The following is a 19,301-nucleotide window of genomic DNA, read 5'->3' on the forward strand; positions in this document are numbered from 1 at the left end:
GTGCTGGGATTACAGGATTGCGCCACCACCGCCCGGCCCAATTTTAAAAATAAAATTGGCCAGAACCAGGCACCTGGGGCTGTTCTTGCTTCTAAATCAGACCTTACCTCCAGCAGTCACAGCTGGGGATGCTGTTCTTTCAGACTGGGAATTCTAGAGACGTCCATCCCTGTTCATGCTGCCAGACATAAAAATATGATTTCTTGTTAAATAAACCAAGCATGTTGGCCTGGTGTTATAGCTCGTGCCTAAAATCCCAGCATATGGGAGGCAGAGGCAGGAGGATCACAAGCTTGAGGCCATCCTGGGCTACAGCGTGAGATTGATGGTGGAGAGTGGCCTTCCAGCATCTGCAGACGTGACCTGACACACTCTTCTTGATAACCATGGCTGGAGTCAGGGGAGGCCAAGCCAGAAGACCAGCTTTGGATCTGACTCCAAGACAAGTGGCTAGGATTCTAGAAAACGTAACAGGCCACGCAGGCCTCTGGGGCACAGGAAGACGACATACAGCATTGTCGCACTGGTGGCAGTTGCTGCTGAGGCTGTGTGTGGCCAAAAGATCATACCCTCCACAAGGAAAGTGCTGGCAACCAGAGGCAGAGATGGCAGCACAGGAGCAAAGGCACCAGGTGGGCAAGAGGTAGGAGGACATCTTGATTAGGCCAGAGTTTCAGTTCCTAGGCTGCATCTTCCCGGACACAAGGAGTTCATGTCTGTGTACCAGCCCTGGAGCCCTGAAGTGTCTGTGGGACACCGGCCTCACTCTGTCTTACGGTAGAGCTGGGAAGGCAGACTAGCCTAGTCTAGTTGGTTTGTGTTCTCTGAAGAATTCCCAATGGCATCTTCACACAGCTGCCCTGTGAAACTGCCAGCAGTGACTCCAAGGACGGGTAACACCCCACTCGACAAATGGCCGGCCTCCGGTCCCAGGGAACAAAGTTACTGCATTAGAACTGTTTTTTATTTGTTTTGATCTGGCACAAATCTTATAGCCCAGGTTATATTATGTATTATATAAATTGTTATATAGCTGAGGATAACCTTGAACTGATCCTCTTGCCTCCACTGCCAAGATCAAAGGTGTGTTCAACAAACCTGTTTCAATTAGTGCTAATATGTTTAGATTTCAATTCCTCTCTTTACAGTCAAGAATTTGCGGGGGCTGGAGAGATGGCTCAGTGGTTAAGAGCATTGCCTGCTCTTTCAAAGGTTCAATTCCCAGCAACCACGTGGTGGCTCACAACCATCTGTAATGATGTCTGGTGCCCTCTTCTGGCCTGCAGACATACAGACAGTATATAACAAAATAAATAAATATTTTTTTAAAAAAAAAAGAATTTGCCCACTTGATTCGCAGGTGTGGTAATATTTTGTTTGTGTTTTAACAAATAAAGCTTGCCTGAATATCAGAGTGCAGAACTAAGCCACTAGAGGCCAGGCAGAGGTGGCGTACACCTTTAATCCCAGGACAGGTGGATCTCTTAGTTCAAGGCCACTCTGGGCTACAAGAAATTGATCCAGTCTAAACGAGAAACAGCTCACACAAAGGAGATCCCACACCTTTACTCCCAGCACTAGGGAAGTGGAGACAGGAGTGATATGGCTGAGCAAAGAGAGGAATATAAACCGGGAGGAGATAGGAGCTCAATGCAGTCTAAGGACACGACTGCCCCTTTGGTCTGAGCATTGGTAGAGGTAAGAACTCTCTGGTGGCTGATTGCCAGGGCTATCCAGAGAAACCCTGTTTCAAAAAACCTAAATAAATAAAAATGAAAAGGTGCAAGAACAGGCTAGCGGTGGTGGCACATGCATGCCTTCAATCTAGAGGCAGAGGCAGGTGGATCTCTGTGAGTTCGAGGCCAGCCTGGTCTACAAGAGCTAGTTCCAGGACATGCTCCAAAGCTACAGAGAAACCCTGTCTCGAAAGAAAAAAAAGAAAGAAAAGAAACATGCTCATATAGGAAAGCTGGGATTGTGTGGACTGTGTTCACGCTGATGGAACAGCACCCTAGCCACCAACAACTGGACCCCAGTGAATTTATTTTGTACAGCACAGGGAGGAGGAAGCTCATCTCAGTAGGAGGTCTCTATTGGGGAGCAAACTCAGATTGCAGTCATCCAGGCAGAGGAAGCTGCAGTTGCTGGTTTTTACACACACTGGTCAGTTGTTCTTAAACACTCTTAGTTGCACACACTGTTGTACTTGCACAAACTCCCAACATCTGCACTGGACCTCCTGAAGGCTCAGACCATCCAGGGGCCTGAGGTACTGTGGCCCTTGATATAGCCATGCCCATGTATATTAAACAATATACATTCACTCAAGACTTCATCAGTACTTTGCATGTTCGCTGAAGGCTTTCACAGCTCCCTACAGCTCAGTGAGCTGCAGAACCTGCCACACTGGCCTACTTGCTTCCTCCTGAGGGGTGTGGAGTCAGCATTGCATGTCTGTGGATTTGGGGAGCCAGGCTTCTTAACCTACCGGTCCCTGCAGTTTCTCTGGTGTCAGGTACTGGGGCTGGCAGTCTTCTGTCTTTTCTTGCCTCCAACTCACCTTCCCACAAAGCCTACCATTTCGATCTGTCACTAGCCTTTTGTATGCCCCTTCTTTTCTTCCTATTCTACCTAACAAGTCTGTCTGTTCTAGCCATTTTCCCCAGGCTTGCCTGGCTAACCCTTCTCAGACTCTTCCAATCCCGTCCTCCATCAGCTCAACATATTTTGAGGCAAGTTACAATCCGCTTCAAACCTGTTTTCCCAGCTATAAAACGAAGCTACTGACTCCTCACAATGGGATGGGGATACAGAAAAAGAAGGGAATCAGGGCAGTCTGTAAAGCATGGGCTTGGCTTGGGCAGGCAAGATGGCCCAGCAGATAAAAGGGGTCTGTTACCAAGCCTGGCAACCTCTGAGCTTGATAGAGAACAGACTGCCTGTAATTTATCCTCTGGACTACTACACATGGGTGGTGACATGCATGCATTCATGCATGCATGCATACACAAAGTAAACATAAGAAATGTTTTAAAGTGTGTGCTCTTTCGAATATAAGCGTATCTCCAAGTCTCCCCCGCTGCACCCCACACACAGTAAGTATCCTGTTTGCAGGGTGCCAGGAGACATTCTGACGGGGTGGAAGTGTGATCTGGGCCCTTCTGTCTAGCAGTCTGCAGTCACACACAGTCCAGACTCTTGAGATTTTATGGATTGGGTGCCAAACTGTATGAGCTTTGGGGAATCCTGGAAGAGGAATGAAGTTTCCTCTTAGGCTCTCATCAGTTTCATATGCCACTAGAAGTGTACTCAAACATCTAGGTACATGCAAGAAAGAGTCTTTAGGCTTATTTTTCATGCTCTTTGCCCATCATAATGTTGTCATGGATTTGGGGAGGAGGTGTAGGGTTCATAGCCAGAGCTCAGGTTTCACTAGCATTTAAGGCTAATATCACTGTTGATTTTGTTTTTGTGTTTCTGTAGTGCTGGGGGTGGAACCAGGGTGTCAGTCCTGCATGCTAGGCAAGCACTGTACCCTTGAGCCAGAACCCCAGCCTTGGATTCTCTCTAATAAGCCCTGGGAAGGAGGAGAGCCTGAATCTGCAGGGAAGAGCATCCTAAAGGAGTTGGGGAAGGAGATTGATGCTGGTAAGCACAAGTTATTTAGTTGACTGGAAAGACTGAAAGTTTGGAGTTAAGAATGACGATGGAAAATGACAAACACAATCTCTGAGGTGAGCCTAGGTTTGGGCTAAAATTTGTTGAGTGAATCCGTACGCATGGTTGTGGGTTATTTTTGCATAAAGAGCGTATACTGTGTGCTGTCCCTTCATCCTTCCAGGCCCCCATCTCACCCACTCAGACCTCAAGCTGATCAGCCTGGCAGGGACGGGGAGGGGGAGCCACACACCTTGAACTGGGAACCAAGAGCTGCGCAGAGCCTGATGCCCTTACAGTAGTCCCCATCTGCACGCCGGCACCCTAAGCCAAAGACAAGAGAGCATGGTAAACATGTTTTGCAAGAAGTGAGGTGCAGGTTAGAGAGCAGAGTACAGCATTCATGGACTCGAGGTTTACGCGTCCCTGCAATAGGTAAATGGGAGGGGTCTTAGGACCAGGGCAGATTGGCAGGATCAGCCTGTTTTAGGGCGCACGCAGTGATAAGCATCCCCACCACCAGTACCAAGTGGCGGGCGGTACCCAAAACGACTAAGCCTGGAAGAAAGGGGACACTAGGAACCGTGGGTCTCGAGCGTCTCCCACAAATCGTATCTATTGTGCGTGGTGGGGGGCGCGAAAGAGGGCAGGCGCCCTTCCCCGCCCCCGCCTCCGGCCCGCCTCCGGCCCCCGCCCCACCCCCGGCTCCGCCTCCACCCCGCCTCGCCTCGCTCCGGCCGCGGCCCCTTCCTCCCGCAGCTGGTGCTGTGGGGCCGCGGAACCACACATCGCCCGTCTCTATGGCCCCGGATCCCAGCGCAAAGGTGAGGGAGGCAGGGAGTGCGGGCGGTGGCAGGGCTGGGGGCCGCGGCCGGGCAAAGCCTTGTCCTCGTCCATTCCACCCTCCAAGATAGGCCAGGCCTTTCTCACCGCCGAGACCCCCGGTCCCGCATAAAAGGTTCTAGAGGGGTGCGGGCCAGGCCTCGGGTCGCACAGGGAGCAGACCCGCCTTCGCGGAGTCGGGGTTCGCAGCGGGGCAGAGACCCGCGTGGAGAACAATGTTCCCCTGGATCTGGGTCATGTCTCCTGGCGTCCAGCGGGATCGAAGGAGAGCTTGTCCTCGAGCTGCAGCAGTAGATACTGAGGTTAGATCTGATCAGAGGAGAGAACCGCGGACTGTCCAGGATGGTGGAGGGAGGGGAAGGCGAGGGAGAGGTGCCCTCAAGCCAGGAGAGACCGCCATCCTACTGGACAGAGGGAAATACCGCTAACCCCAGGCAGGTGGACATCAGGGATGAAGGTCGAGAGTCTATTGAGCTTATTGTTGGGGGGAACCCTCCCCAGTTTTCTCCACCCTAGGATCCAACTGAAGATGATCAGAGTTCAGCAGGCAGGCCCTGGGAAGGAACCCAAACTTGGAATGAAGTGTGGGGTGTGAACTGGAGACCTTGAACCCTCTTACCGCTGGGGGAGGGGTGGCATGCTCCACCCCCTGCCCCTTAACCCGGCCCTCCCAACAGGTTAAGTGGGGGCTGAAAGCTTCAGCCCAGCTCCCCAGATGTAGATGCGGTCCATAGGGGGAAAGGGGGGGGGCTGGTGAGGTAGCATTCCATCTTCCCTTGGCTAAATCTGAGGGCCTCCTCTCCGGGTTAGTTACCTATTCTCCCTTTCAAGCACTGACCCCAGGTCAGAAGCCCCTCACCCTAACACACACACACACACACACACACACACACACACACACACGGAGAGGGAGAGAACTGGCCTTGCGACCAAGACCAAGACTTTCAGGAAAGGGGACGGGATTCTGCTGTGCATCTCAGCCAAAGCCGGACCCCTTAGCATTTCACCGCGAGTGTCTGTCTCTGCCCCATGTAATTGTGGTTAAGGTCTCTGAATACATGTGTGTGCTGTGCCTGGCATTTCACCGCTAGAGTCTGTCTGTCTGTCTCTGCCCGATGTAACTGTGGTTGAGGTCTCTGAATACATGTGTGTGCTGTGCCTGGCATTTCACCGCTAGAGTCTGTCTGTCTGTCTCTGCCCGATGTAACTGTGGTTGAGGTCTCTGAATACATGTGTGTGCTGTGCCTGGCATTTCACCGCTAGAGTCTGTCTGTCTGTCTCTGCCCGATGTAACTGTGGTTGAGGTCTCTGAATACATGTGTGTGCTGTGCCTGGCATTTCACCGCTAGAGTCTGTCTGTCTGTCTCTGCCCGATGTAACTGTGGTTGAGGTCTCTGAATACATGTGTGTGCTGTGCCTGGCATTTCACCGTGAGTGTCTGTCTGTCTCTGCCTGTTGTAATTGTGGTTGAGGTCTCTGAATACATGTGTGTGCTGTGCCTGGCCCACTATCAACTATTTTGTGTGCATGCCCCGTACAAATGTGTGTGGACAAGGAACTCCTGTTGAATAGGAAGCAATGTATGTGTCCTGCTTGTGCACCAGGGAGGATATGTGAACCACTGACTGGATGGCGTGTGGGCACAACCTTGTGTGTATTGTTACTGTGTGGCCTTGGCCCTTTGTGTGAGCATACTTTTGCTAAGCCTCTGGGGGGGGTTGCATGACTCTTGTAAGTACATGTGCTCTCTGCCCTACTTAAACATGCGTGCACACCTGTGTGCAAGTGTCACACTCTTTGGGACCCACATGACCCAAAATAAATGCACACCTGGGCTGTGCACTGCGCACCAATTGGGTCCTCTGATCTAGGATCTGTTCTTCCTGCTCTGTCCTTGGCACTGGCTTCAGCCAGCCCATAGGGCTCCCCCTTCTGTGCTGAGCAAATAGGAGGCCCCAAATGTAAACAGGTGTGCCTTCAGTGAGGTGGAGCTCAGGCAGCCTGGAACCTCCCGTGGCCCCAGCCCCCAAAACGAGAACTTGAGGCGCTCACTCTCTGTGGTACAGAGGCTCTCTTTGCTCCCTCTCATACAGTTCTAACTTTTAACTCTTGAACAGACTCTCCAAATTCCTGCTGTTCCTCTCACCAGCTCCAGATCCCTCCCCTCTTTAAGGCCAGAGAGTTAATATTTGACCCAGAAGGAAAAAGAGAGCACGGTGACACCCTCTGACCCTGCCTATGGGTGTCTGATGACGTTGGGTGGATCAGGCGTCTTCCACACCTCGTCCAGCCCAGGAAATCTTTGAAAGTTCACCAGAGATAAGGGTGAGGCCTACCACCCACCTCCACCTCAGCTGCAAGACTAAAGGTGGCCAGGATTTCAGGGTCCCATTTTCACTGTCCCCACGTTGTTGTCTAGGTCTTAACTGGTCTTGCACACACTGCCCTCTCTTGCAGACATTACACTTGTGCAGCTCAGGGACCCAGATTCACGCACCTCACTCCCACCCCCTCACACTGGTGCTACCTGCCCGCAGTTAGGTCTAGCAGGTAGGGACTCGACTCGTGTGGATGCCCAGCCAGAGGGTGCAGTATGGACTCGCATGGGCAGGACAGAGATGTGCACCCCCTCAGAGAAAAATGCCAAAGAGAAGTGTCTAATTAAAGAGAAATTCCAAAGGGAGCTCTCAGGCCAATGGGAAAGAAAAAACAAAGGGGAAAGAGGACAAAATTAACAAAGGCCCATTAACCGACTGCCCAGGCCTCCTGTGGAAGGCACCCCCGCAGGCAGCACTACAGGGGGATAGGCCTGTCTGAGAACCAATGCTCTACCGAAATGGTCCCATTGTCTGACTGGGCAAGAGTGTTTCCATGGGTGTGGGTTAAAGCTGGTGTAGGGTCTTATAAAGGCGGTACCTTCACCACAGCCTTCTTTACCAGGGCAGAGAAGGGCAGAATGCCTGTGAGTCTGTCCTGATGGGGGAGTTCTGTGATGTCGGGCCTCTGTCCTTCAGTGCCCCCTGAAGCCCAGTTCATGCCATCCATCGGCCACCCACACACAGAGCAAAGAGTTTCCCATTTTGGAGGGATTTTGATTTTTTGTTTTGTTTTGTTTTCTCCTTCAGAAAACAGAGAGAGAACTGAAACTCCCCCCCACACCCTTGTTTGGGGGCAAGGTGACCCCTTCAGTAGCCTACAACCCTGCTGGGACCCTCCGAGGCCCACTCTCCATGGAATTTGCATTTGAGGCAGAAAGGCACGTGACCCATCCCTCCCTCTGACTTCTGAGCTGTGATTCCATGGCCACACAACCTTGTGGCTCCATGTCCCCCCCATTTCAGGATCCTCCATGGCCCTATGACTACTTGATCCCCATGGCCTCCTGACCCCTGACCTTCCATGTGATCACTACCCGGACTTTGACCCCAGAGATTGTTCTTCCCCTCCCGTCTTGTGACTCTGGCCCTGGCTGCCTTTGGGGTCTCGTGGCTCTGAACTTCCCCAGGAAGATGTGGGGGAGGCTTTGGCCCCTCCTCTTCAGTTTCCTCACAGTAACAGCTGTCCCTGGACCCTCACTGCGGAGACCCCCCCGAGAGCTAGATGCCACCCCACGGATGACCATCTCCTATGAAGGTTAGATCCCCAACCTTGAAAGGCGACGGCTGCCAGAGCTGGGGGCAGGAAGTAGCCCCCCAGACACCTCCCTGCCTCTCTTGTTTCCAGAACTCTCCCGGATCCGGCACTTCAAGGGCCAAGCCCAGAACTATTCAACCCTCCTGCTGGAGGAGGCTTCGGAACGGCTGCTGGTGGGAGCTCGGGGTGCCCTGTTCTCTCTCAGCGCCCGTGACATAGGAGATGGTGCTCACAAAGAGGTCAGCCCCTGGCACCTGGACCAACCATAAGGTCTCCAGCACCCTGGGATCTCAATCACCCGGAGACTTCCCCAGCCTTCCAGCCCACTCCAGTTTCCCCTGTCCTCTGGAGCCCCACTGTGGGATTCTCTGGGTACTGGCTATTGAGGTCAATATTGCAGTCTGTTCCCTTCCTTCTCACTAGATCCACTGGGAGGCCTCCCCAGAGATGCAAAGCAAGTGTCGGCAGAAAGGAAAAAACAACCAGGTATGTGATCTGCCTGTTCCCAGCTCTCCTTTCTTGCTCCTCAGCCAGGGGTACCGAGGTTGGGAGGGACACAGATGGCGTGGTACAGATGTGCAGCCAGCTGCATGACCACAGTGAGCATTAGGAATGGTGGGCCTTGAGGCAACCCTTCTACCCCAGCCTCCATCCCCACCCCGGGGAAATCTCAAATTAGAATCCTAGCAAATAAGTAGCTGCTACCAAGTGACAACTAGATCTAGTTCTGAGACAGCCCTAAGGTGCTTTATTATCCCCATGCCACAGAGAGAAAAAATGAGACTTTACTGGAACAGTGGCCCAAGTGCCTGGTGCTCATGGAGGGACCTTAGTCAAGTGTTAGGTCTTTCTAACTAGAAAGCAGGTGTCTGGCGGGGGAATCATCCCGGCTATGTAACAACCAAGCACAGAGAGTGTGTGTGTGTTTGTATTTGTGTACTTATTTTGGAGTTATTTCATACAAGATCTTACTATGTATCCTTGGCTGTCCTGGAACTCACTCTATAGACGAGGCTGACCTCGAGCTCATAGAGGTTTGCCTGTCTCTGCTTTCTAGGGCCAGGATTAAAGGCGTGCACCACCACACCTGGCTGGAGAGTTTTTGTTTTGTTCTGTTTTGTTTTTCAAGACAGGGTTTCTCAGTGTAGCCCTGTCTGGCCTAGAACTCGGGGATCTGTACACCAGGCTGGCCTTGAACTTGGGGATCAGCCTGCCTCTGCCTCCTGACTGCTGAGATTAAAGGCATGTACCACCATACTTAACTGAGTAGTTCTTTAAAGAATGCACATTCTTGGGGCTGGAGAGATGGCTCAGCAGTTAAGAGCACTGACTGTTCTTCCAGAGGTCCTGAGTTCAATTCTCAGCAACCACATGGTGGCTCACAGGCACCCATAATGAGATCTGGTGCCCTCTTCTTGCATGCAAGCAGAACAGTGTCTATGTAATAAATAAATAAGTAAATAAACATTTTAAAAAAAAGAGTACACACTCTTGGACTGGCAACTGCTCAGCAGGTTAAGGCACTTGCTGCCAAGCCTGACAACTCACAAAAAGAGAGAACCTACTCTCACAGGTTGTCTGGTCTTTCTAATGTGTGCCATAGCATAGGCACACACATACACACATGAAATAAATAAATAAATAAATAAAAACACATTCCAAGCCAGTTATGGTGGCATATGCCTACAATTCCAGCTCTTGGGAGGCTGAGGACACACACACAAGTGCACATTCACACTGGGCATCAGGTGGTGGATGCCTGTCATCCCAGCAGTTGGATGGTAATGAAAGAGGATTAGGGTTCACAGAAAGCCTTGGCCTCAAACTTTTGGGCTATGACTCAGTGAGTCTGCGGTGTGGTGCGACCCTCTAGGACTTCCCATCAGAGGCTACCTCAGTGCACTGTGGCTAATAAACAGAGCTAGTGGGGTAGGTGGACCCAGGTCACGAAGGGTTTGGACGTTATTGTGACGACACCCATTCTGTCTGATGTCTTGGTGGCCCTCACACATGAATTATAGGCTCCAGATCAATAGGTCTGGAAAGGGCCCAAGATGTTACACCTCCGGAAAGCCTACTGAAGCTGATCGCTCTGGTTCTCAGACCACTTTGAGCAGCAGTGTCAGAGAACATGTTCCAAAGCATTATCCTGAAGAACGTTCATTTTCAAAGGCGGAACTGGGTGGTGTAGTACGTTTGGAAAGGACAACATTCCCAGCTCACAGGGACATCATTAAAGCTCCGAGCAGTCACCCGCCCGGTACTTTCCAAGCTCATTTGACTACAGAATTCGTCCCAACTGCCCTTTCTCTGTCTTAGGGAGCTACTCTAGGAAAGCTGGTCTCGTCCCACGTGCCAGGTGGATGAAAATAGACTGAGTCTAGAGACAGGAAGAACAGTGGAAAGTGTGGGGCGTCCTAGGGGTTAGAAAGAAGGCCTGAGTAAGCTGACAAGGAACAGGTGAGGGCTGCAGGAGAGAAAGTGGGGATAGGAGCTTTCCATGGATTCAGACTCTGGGTAACAGACAGGAGGATGGTCGAGGAGAACTGGACAGCAGCTTAGGCACCGGAAGGGTGCAGAGACAGCCATTGTGGCTGGAAGAGGTGGAATGAGCAGTCAGGGATCAAGCCCAGGGCCATGTGGGATTGTGTGCTGCAGGCACGGGAGCTGCTGCCATGCCCTGGTCTGTTTTACATCTGTGGCACTCTGGGAAGTGGATTGGATGGGAGCAAGAGGGTGTTGACAGATGGGCGATCCTGGAAGGGAACTTCGGACATGGTGTCTACGGTCTCCCTCACAGGCCACCTGGGAGACCGGAATACTGGAGAGGCTGTTGACAACAGGCCCCCTTGTGCTGTCTGAATGTTACTCCTGGAGCATCCCTCAGTCACTGAGTAAACAGCTGTGAAAAAGAGTAGCATAGCAGGTTAGGAGGGGGACAGGTAGCCCCTGGAGTTGTGCAACAAAGAGGTGACGGTTATCAGTACTGGATGAAAACAGTGAAGTGGGCCAAGTTCAAGAACCACTTGGCAGAGTGAACCATGGAAAGTGGCTGAATGTGGGGGTGAGAGAGTGGGCGGCAGCAAAGATGCTTCTGGACCAGAGCAAGGTGGATGCAGGTGGAGGTGGGAAAGACCGGATGAACAGGTTTATTTGGGTCAGGAAGAATGGGAGCTTGCTTTTTGCCAGAGTGAGACTGGCAACAGAGAGAGAATTGGGATTTATGGGAGCTCCAGGATTAGGGAAGAGCATTGCTTAAAAGTAATTTTTGAGTAGCCAGGCAGTAGTGGGCGTGCCCTTAATCCCAGCACTTGGGAGGCAGAAACAGGTGGACCCCTGTGAGTTTGAGGTCAGCCTGGTCTACTGAGTGAGTTCCAGGACAGCCAAGCTACAAAGGGAAAACCTGTCTCAAGAAACAAAAAAACAAACAACAACAACAAAAACCCCAACTTTTGAGCTCCTGTCAAACCATCATTCCCCTGAAATGCTCCCTGCCTTTGAGCACCAATGGCTCCTGAAGGGTAGGTGGAAGGGACTGCAGGAAACACAGACAGGAGAAGCTGCCAGAGTGGGGTCAGGTAATGGGAAGCATCTTGGAAAATATGTCCTATAGGTAGGGGGCAAGAATCAGACTGCAGGCTGGGCGGTGGTGGCGCACGCCTTTAATCCCAGCACTCAGGAGGCAGAGGCAGGCAAATCCCTGTGAGTTCGAGGCCAGGCTGGTCTACAAGAGATAGTTGCAGGACAGCTAGGACTGTTACACTGGGAAACCCTGTCTCGAAAAAACAAACAACAACAAAAAAGAATCATACTGCAAAGCTAGACCAATAGAAATGGCTTCTATTCAGACATAGAACTTACATGACTGCCTCCCTTTGTCTATAGACAGAGTGTTTCAACCATGTGCGATTCCTACAGCGGCTCAATGCCACCCACTTCTATGCATGTGGGACCCACGCCTTCCAGCCCCTCTGTGCAGCCATTGTGAGTATTCCTATCCCTAGCCCTGACTGCTAACCCCAGACTGGCCTGACCTGGGGCTGCAGCGCTTGCCTGTCTTCAGGACCATTGACTGATTGGGACCCTCATTCTCCAGGATGCTGAAGCCTTCATCTTGCCTACTAACTTCGAGGAGGGAAAGGAGAAATGTCCTTATGACCCAGCCCGTGGCTTCACAGGCCTTATCATCGGTGAGCAGACCCTCCTGCCGCCAGTCCTAACGCATAAGAATGCGATGATCTGAATGCGTATCTTGCTGCTAGGACTTGCCACTTATGCATGCCATATTCCCTGTTGTACATGACATGCATCTCATGTCTGGATGTCCCTGCCTCAGATGGAGGCCTCTACACAGCGACACGGTATGAATTTCGGAGTATTCCTGACATCCGCAGGAGCCGCCACCCACACTCTCTGAGAACTGAGGAGGCACCGATGCACTGGCTCAATGGTTAGGAGGAGGAGGTGCATGATGATGGGGGGCGGTAGGGGTCTGTTTTTTATTGTTTACTCCCTTGGGCAGATGACCATCCCATTCCCAGGTCTCCAGGTGGCCTGTCCATTTTGCGCATGTGTGTTATGGAGGGAGGTCGAGGGGGCGTGGCTGAGGGAGAGGTCTCAGACTGTTTCATAAGCCTCCCAAATACTCAACCACAGATGCTGAGTTTGTATTCTCTGTGCTGGTGCGGGAAAGCAAGGCCAGTGCCGTGGGTGACGATGACAAGATTTACTACTTCTTCATGGAGCGCGAAGAAGGCTCCAGCAGCTTCACTCAGAGTCGCAGCAGCCACCGCGTGGCTAGAGTAGCCCGTGTGTGCAAGGTGCGTATGGAGAAGTCAGGATACAGTGTACAGGTAGAGGTTAGATCTCTGACCCTGATCCTGTGTCCCTACCTCCCCAGGGAGATCTGGGAGGAAAGAAAATCCTACAGAAGAAGTGGACATCCTTCCTGAAGGCTCGTCTCATCTGCCACATCCCACAGTACGAGACACTACGCGGCGTCTGCAGCCTGGATGCTGATATGTCGGTCCCCACGCACTTCTATGCAGTCTTCACGCTGACAACACAGTGGTAAGCTCAGAGGTGCTGGCAAAGGAAAGAAACTGAGTACATCTAAGGGCTGGAGCTGAGGTCAATGATGAGCTGGCTGCAAAATGGAGTCAGGCATGTCAAGCTCTCCTAGGGCCAGAGGGCACTGTGGTCCACTGATGCCCAAGACAGGCCCATAGGCCTGAGGTGGACATGGACCATGGTAACAGTAGCTCCAGGTGGAGCGTGGGTTGGGGGCAGGTTCCATTCAGTGTGGCTAAGTTCTCCCCTATGTCCCATTCCTAGGAAGACCCTGGAGGCCTCAGCCATCTGCCGCTATGACCTGGCTGAGATGCAGGCTGTGTTCACAGGCCCCTTCATGGAGTACCAGGATGGTGCCCGGCGCTGGGGCCGCTATGAGGGTGGGGTGCCCGAACCCCGGCCTGGCTCGGTGAGCACTCAGGCCTGGAGCCTATGCTGAGTAGGCAAAGCCTTGGGAGGGGAGGGGAGGCAGGTGGTGGAGTCCTGCGGCTCACCACCCATTCCTCCAATCCAGTGCATCACAGATTCCTTGCGCAGACGAGGCTACAACTCGTCCCAAGACTTGCCATCCCTGGTCCTGGACTTTGTGAAGCTGCACCCACTGATGGCTCGGCCTGTGGTGCCCACACGCGGGCGGCCCCTGCTGCTGAAGCACAATGTGCGCTACACACAGCTCACCGGAACCCACGTCAGCACACCTGCTGGACCCACCTATGACCTGCTCTTTCTGGGCACAGGTGCTCCTGATCCAAATCCCCGACCCCTAATGGCCTTGGTTACTGAGACGTCTGAACCCAGTAGCTCCTGCCACGTTGGCCTGGAGTGCCCAGTGTCCTGAGGGACCACTGCTGGTGGCTGATTCCTGAGATGTTCCCGTTAGGCCTCCTGTGGGGTACTGAGAGCAGATGACACTGCTGGGTTCTGACTTTTGTCCATTCTACATCAGCTGATGGCTGGATCCACAAGGCCGTGGTCCTGGGCTCTGGAGTGCACATTATCGAAGAGACACAAGTGTTCAGGGAGCCCCAGTCTGTGGACAGTCTAGTCATCTCTCCCCTGCAGGTAGACCTGACCTCAATATGCCAACAGAGAAGGGGGCTAGGGAGGCTGGGTAGAGACTGTGGGGTCGCTGACCGACTGTCCTCTTTGGTTCCAGCACAGCCTCTATGTGGGGGCTGCTAGTGGAGTCATTCAGTTTCCTCTGTCCAGCTGTTCACGCTACCGTTCCTGCTATGACTGTATCCTGGCACGGGACCCCTACTGTGGCTGGGACTCCAGCACCCATGCCTGCATGGTGGCCACCACCGTCGCCAACAGGTCCCAGGGTAGAGGTTGGAAGTAGGGATGGGAGACATGCCCTAAATGGAGGAGGAAAGGGATGTGAGCTGTTATTGGTAATCCTGCTGCTCATTTCTTCTTGTTCATGAACCTTGATTTTCTGTCCCCAGGACAGCATTGATACAGGACATAGAGAGAGGAAATCGAGGCTGTGAGGGCAGCAGGGATACAGGTGAGTCGAACTCACAGACCTGTGTGGATGTTTCTGACTGCCTGTGCTTGGATGGGTTCATGAGGATGACCCAGCACAGGAAATGCTCAGTGGATAACTATTTCCCAAATACACTGTAAATGAAGAAGCAGGCTCAAGACTTGGAGACAGTCGGGCAAGCAACTCATTGGTAAAGAGCTTTTCTTAGCCAGGCAGTGGTGGCACATGCCTTTAATCCCAGCACTCGGGAGGCAGGGCAGAAGAGGTGGTTCTCAGTGAGTTCAAGGCTAGCCTGGTCTACCGAGTGAGTTCCAGGACTGCCAGGACTGTTTCACAGAGAAACCCTGCCTTAAAAAAAACAAAAAAACAAAAAAAGAGAGCTCTTTTTTCTCGTTATGTGGGTTTACTGTCTAGCAACACACACACACACACACACACGAGAGAGAGAGACAGGGTGGGAGTTAGTGACTTAGTGCTAGTTTTACGACCACATCTGAAGTATATGCCTAAGTGGTGGGGGGACGTGAATACAAAGAACTATCTGTAATTATTAATAACTGCAACTACAGCGAGGTGCAGAAGGGTAACGTGTTTTTCTCCAAAGAGAGATTATGTCGCAGAGCTGATATCTAAAGGACTAAAGGAAGATAGTAATCGGAGCTGAGTACCAGTGCCAAGCACTGATCTAAGCACGTGTCTGTTCTCACAACACTCTATGTGAGAGGCCCATCATCATCCCCATGAGGGACAACCCCTCTGAGGCACAGGGAATATCAGGAAACTGTCCATGGTTACTCAGCTACGAAGCAGCAGGGTTAGAATCAACCTGGCCTGAAGCAGTCAAATCCAAGCTGTGCCATCTCTAAGCTAACCAGGCAGGTTGCGGGCATGAGGAGGGCAATGGCACTCAAGCAGCTGGGTCAGCGGGAAGAGGGTGCTCAGGAGGAAAAGACTGGAGATGAGCAGGGACCGTGGAAAATGTTTTGGTTCTTATAAAAAAAGCAATAGGAAACCTCTGGAGAATTTTTTTTTTTTAACCAAGAAGTAACCTGACCAGACTCATCTTTTTAATTTTTTTTTTTGCTATTTGTTTGTTTGTTTTGTTTTTCAAGACAGGTTTTTCTGTGTAGCCCTGGCTGTCCTGGAACTTGCCCTGTAGATCAGGCTGGCCTCGAGCTCAGAGATCTGCCTGCCTCTGCCTCCCAAGTGGTGAGATTAAAGGTGTGTGCCCCCACCACCTGGCTTATTTTTAAGACATTTAAAAACTATTTTATGAGTGCATTTTGCTTGCATGTATGTATGTGCACTGTGTGCATGCTTGGTTGCATTCCCTGGGACTGGAGTTATGGGTGCTTGTGAGCCACCATGTGGGTGCTGGGACCAAATTCAGGTCCTCTACAGCAAGGGCAACAAGTGCTCTTAACCACTGAGCCATCTCTCCAGCCCCTGTCTTAAATTTTTTTTTAACTATATTTAGTTTGCTCCCAAGCATTTGTGTCAGGAGGATGTGCACGTCATGTGTAAGACACCTATGGGAGTCAGTTCTCTCCTTCCAACATGTAGGTCCCAGGGATTGTAAGACACCTATGGGAGTCAGTCTCTCCTTCCTACATGTGGGTCCCCGGGATTGTAAGACACCTATGGGAATCAGTCTCTCCTTCCTACATGTGGGTCCCAGGGATTGAACTCAGGTTGAGCTTCGCAGCAACTACCTATATTTTCTGATCTATCTGGTCAGTCTAGATTTGTGTTTTCAAGGGATCAGCTGTAGTTGCAAGGATCGGAGACTGAACGAGGCCCCTAGAGGGCAGGCAGCCATGGAAGGAGCGAGGCGAACAGGTCTGAGAGTCTCATGAGAATGGACATGAGGAGGAGAGGCAAGGGAAACTCCCAGTTCCTTATGTAAACGGCAGAGCCACTGGCGGTAGCGATTCAAAGGACCTGATATGGTTGATGAATGAGGTTTTGGCCTTAGTGAGATTCCCAGCAGGTGGTAAATATTCAAGTCTGGTGTTCCGGAAAGAAAGCTCTGCTGAAGTAAAGATTAGGAATCCTTGGTAGAAACCACAGGGGAGAGGAGCTTAGAGAGAGGGGAAAAGACCCAAAACACTGTCTACTTCCCAGGCAGGGCCCATGTGCACCCTCATGCGCTCACAGGCTTGCTTAGCTGTCACCGACTCCAGACTTGGTGCCAAGAATTTAGCTGTCTGCCATCTGTCTTGTCATTTCCAGTGCTGTCTGGGATGGGCAGCTATCGATCCTTCCTCTCCCATCCTCCCTAGGGCCACCACCACCACTGAAGACCCGCTCTGTGCTCCGGGGTGATGACGTCCTCCTGCCCTGTGACCAGCCATCGAACCTGGCCCGAGCTTTGTGGCTCCTCAATGGGAGCAAGAGCCTGAGTGATGGCCAGGATGGCTACCGCGTGGGAGTGGATGGGCTGCTGGTAACAGACACACAGCTGGAGCACAGTGGCAACTATGGCTGCTACGCTGAGGAGAATGGGCTCCGGATGCTGCTGGCTTCCTACAGCCTCACAGTGCGGCCGGCCACCCCTGCCCCAGCTCCACAAGCCCCTGCCATGCCTGGAGCACAGCTGGCACATGACATGAGGTTGTTCTATGTGGTAGCCATCGCTATACTTGGTGGCCTCTGCCTCATCCTGGCATCGTCCCTCCTCTATGTGGCATGTCTGAGGGGAGGCAGAAGAGGTCGCAGGCGAAAGTACTCACTGGGTAGGGCTGGCCGGGCAGGGGGCTCAGCTGTGCAGCTGCAGACAGTCTCGGGCCAGTGTCCTGGAGAAGAAGACGAGGGTGACGATGAGGAGGGGGCCGGGGGCCTGGAGAGTAGCTGCCTCCAGATCATCCCTGGGGAAGGAGCCCCAGCCCCACCCCCTCCACCACCACCCCCACCCCCGGCTGAGCTGACCAATGGATTGGTGGCACTGCCCAGCCGGCTTCGAAGGATGAATGGCAGTAGTTATGTGCTCCTGAGGCAGAGCAACAACGGAGTGCCAGCCGGACCCTGCTCCTTCGCGGAGGAGCTCAGCCGCATCCTGGAAAAGAGGAAACACACACAGCTGGTAGAGCAGCTGGATGAGAGCTCTGTCTGAGCCTAGCCTCCCAAACAAATGCTCTTCCAAGCCAGCCTGGCTGCCCCAGGCTGGGCCTCTGCTCCCCAACACAGCCACCCTCCTTCACGCCCCAAACTCCATTCCCCTCTCCCAATTTTGATGTGTCTCTGTAGGGCTGGCCAGAATCATGGTTAGCCAAAGCCCCCTCTTCAGTCTCCAGGCACACATGTGAGCAGCCCAGGCCCACCGGTGCTCCTCAAAGGTAGGTGCTCCCTCAGGACCATGCACTCTGCAAACCCAGACCCAGTTTCTATCCCTTACCCTAAAAGCTTGGGAGGAGAGGACCGTTCTCTTATCCCATTACCTGCCCACCCTTCCTCTTCTCCTCAGGTAGGGCTCTGCAGGTCCAGATGGCCTCAATGCTGCCACCCTCTGCTCAGCTCTGTGTGCTGGGTAGTCCTGAATTCAGACAAGACCTCTCTCTCTGCCAGCCACCCGAGTCCTGCTGACATTCCCATGTGCACATGAAGAATGTTTTATCAGCTGGGCTGCAGTGTCCCTCTTCCTGGTATCATCCCGCCTAGATTCGGGGGCACCCTCCCAATTATCACCTTCCTATCTCTAGTCCTCTTTCCAGTCCCAGTCCTGTGTGGTAATCCTTTGGCACGAGTCTGGGAATAGGCCAGCCTGGGAGGTAAGAGCCATCACTCCCTCTTCTCCCTTCCTGCGGAGCCCTTGTGAGTCCGCCTCCCTGCTCCTCTCGTTCACACGCAGGAGTGCCAGCACTCCAGGCATGTCCTCTTCCCGTGTGTATGTGCTAACACACCTGTATCATCTGCTTCCATGTCCACCCGCATACACATTCAGAGCCTCCCCTTGCTGCCTCAGTCAGGCTGTGTCTACTAGGTTTGGTCCGCGGATATTTCAAAGGGAGATTTCCCCTCCCATTTAGCTGTCCTTACAGAACTAGGACAAGTGACCAATACTGCACTCAATGAGCCAGCCTCCCTCTTAGGGACCAAGCAACTGCTTCTCCTAGACCACAGCAGGGGGAAGTGACTTGATATCTCACCTGGCACATGAAGCCCGTTCTTGGAACTATGCAAAGGGCAGAGGCTGGGAGTTTGGATGCTTGGCTCCCATTCCTGTCCTACCTCACCAGGGCGCTTTCAAGGTCCAAGGGTCTCAGATATTTCCAGGCCCATATGGGACAATCAACCCTGACTGAGCTCTCCCATTCCCCTTGGGTGAGGATGACTGTTATTTTTGTAGCTGAGAACGTGGAACCCCACGAGTTTTTACTGCCCTTTACCCATACCTCTCCCACCTCCTCCCCACAATGAATGTATTTATTGTGAGAATGGCTGTACTTTTCAGGAATGCCCCCCACTCACCACCCAGGTGGGTGGAAGAGGCATGTGATGGATCGGGGAGCCTGGGCTCTGCTCCTCATGTTGGTTAATAAAAGCCCTTTTTCCCCACAGCTTTGAGTGTCTGCTTGGCCTAGACTGTCTTTACCAGGGACAGGTTTCTGGC

At 52.5% G+C, this 19,301-nt stretch overlaps 1 protein-coding gene across 1 annotated transcript; it reads left to right on the forward strand.

Annotated features, from left to right (window-relative positions):
• Nucleotides 1–4,376: 4,376 nt before the first annotated feature.
• On the forward strand, nucleotides 4,377–19,248 carry Sema4g (semaphorin 4G). The gene is made up of 16 exons (XM_075974187.1): nucleotides 4,377–4,481; nucleotides 7,626–8,133; nucleotides 8,224–8,372; nucleotides 8,557–8,619; nucleotides 12,019–12,117; nucleotides 12,230–12,323; nucleotides 12,470–12,583; nucleotides 12,790–12,953; nucleotides 13,034–13,203; nucleotides 13,468–13,612; nucleotides 13,718–13,940; nucleotides 14,150–14,265; nucleotides 14,360–14,520; nucleotides 14,652–14,713; nucleotides 16,975–18,027; nucleotides 18,156–19,248. Exons 2-15 carry the CDS (start codon nucleotides 8,010–8,012, stop codon nucleotides 17,802–17,804), a joined length of 2,514 nt encoding a protein of 837 aa, XP_075830302.1. The 5' UTR covers nucleotides 4,377–4,481; nucleotides 7,626–8,009; the 3' UTR covers nucleotides 17,805–18,027; nucleotides 18,156–19,248.
• The last annotated feature ends 53 nt before the right edge of the window (nucleotides 19,249–19,301 follow it).

This window comes from Microtus pennsylvanicus, chromosome 5 (genome assembly GCF_037038515.1).
Source record: "Microtus pennsylvanicus isolate mMicPen1 chromosome 5, mMicPen1.hap1, whole genome shotgun sequence".
Lineage (NCBI taxonomy): Eukaryota > Metazoa > Chordata > Mammalia > Rodentia > Cricetidae > Microtus > Microtus pennsylvanicus.

Bases quoted from the DNA above. Each gene is read 5' to 3' on its own strand.
- Sema4g (XM_075974187.1), top strand. From the start codon at position 8,010: ATGTGGGGGAGGCTTTGGCCCCTCCTCTTCAGTTTCCTCACAGTAACA. The intron at 8,373-8,556 runs GTCAGCCCCTGG...CCTTCTCACTAG, and splicing joins GAGATGGTGCTCACAAAGAG to ATCCACTGGGAGGCCTCCCC. The intron at 12,324-12,469 runs GTGAGCAGACCC...TCCCTGCCTCAG, and splicing joins CTTCACAGGCCTTATCATCG to ATGGAGGCCTCTACACAGCG.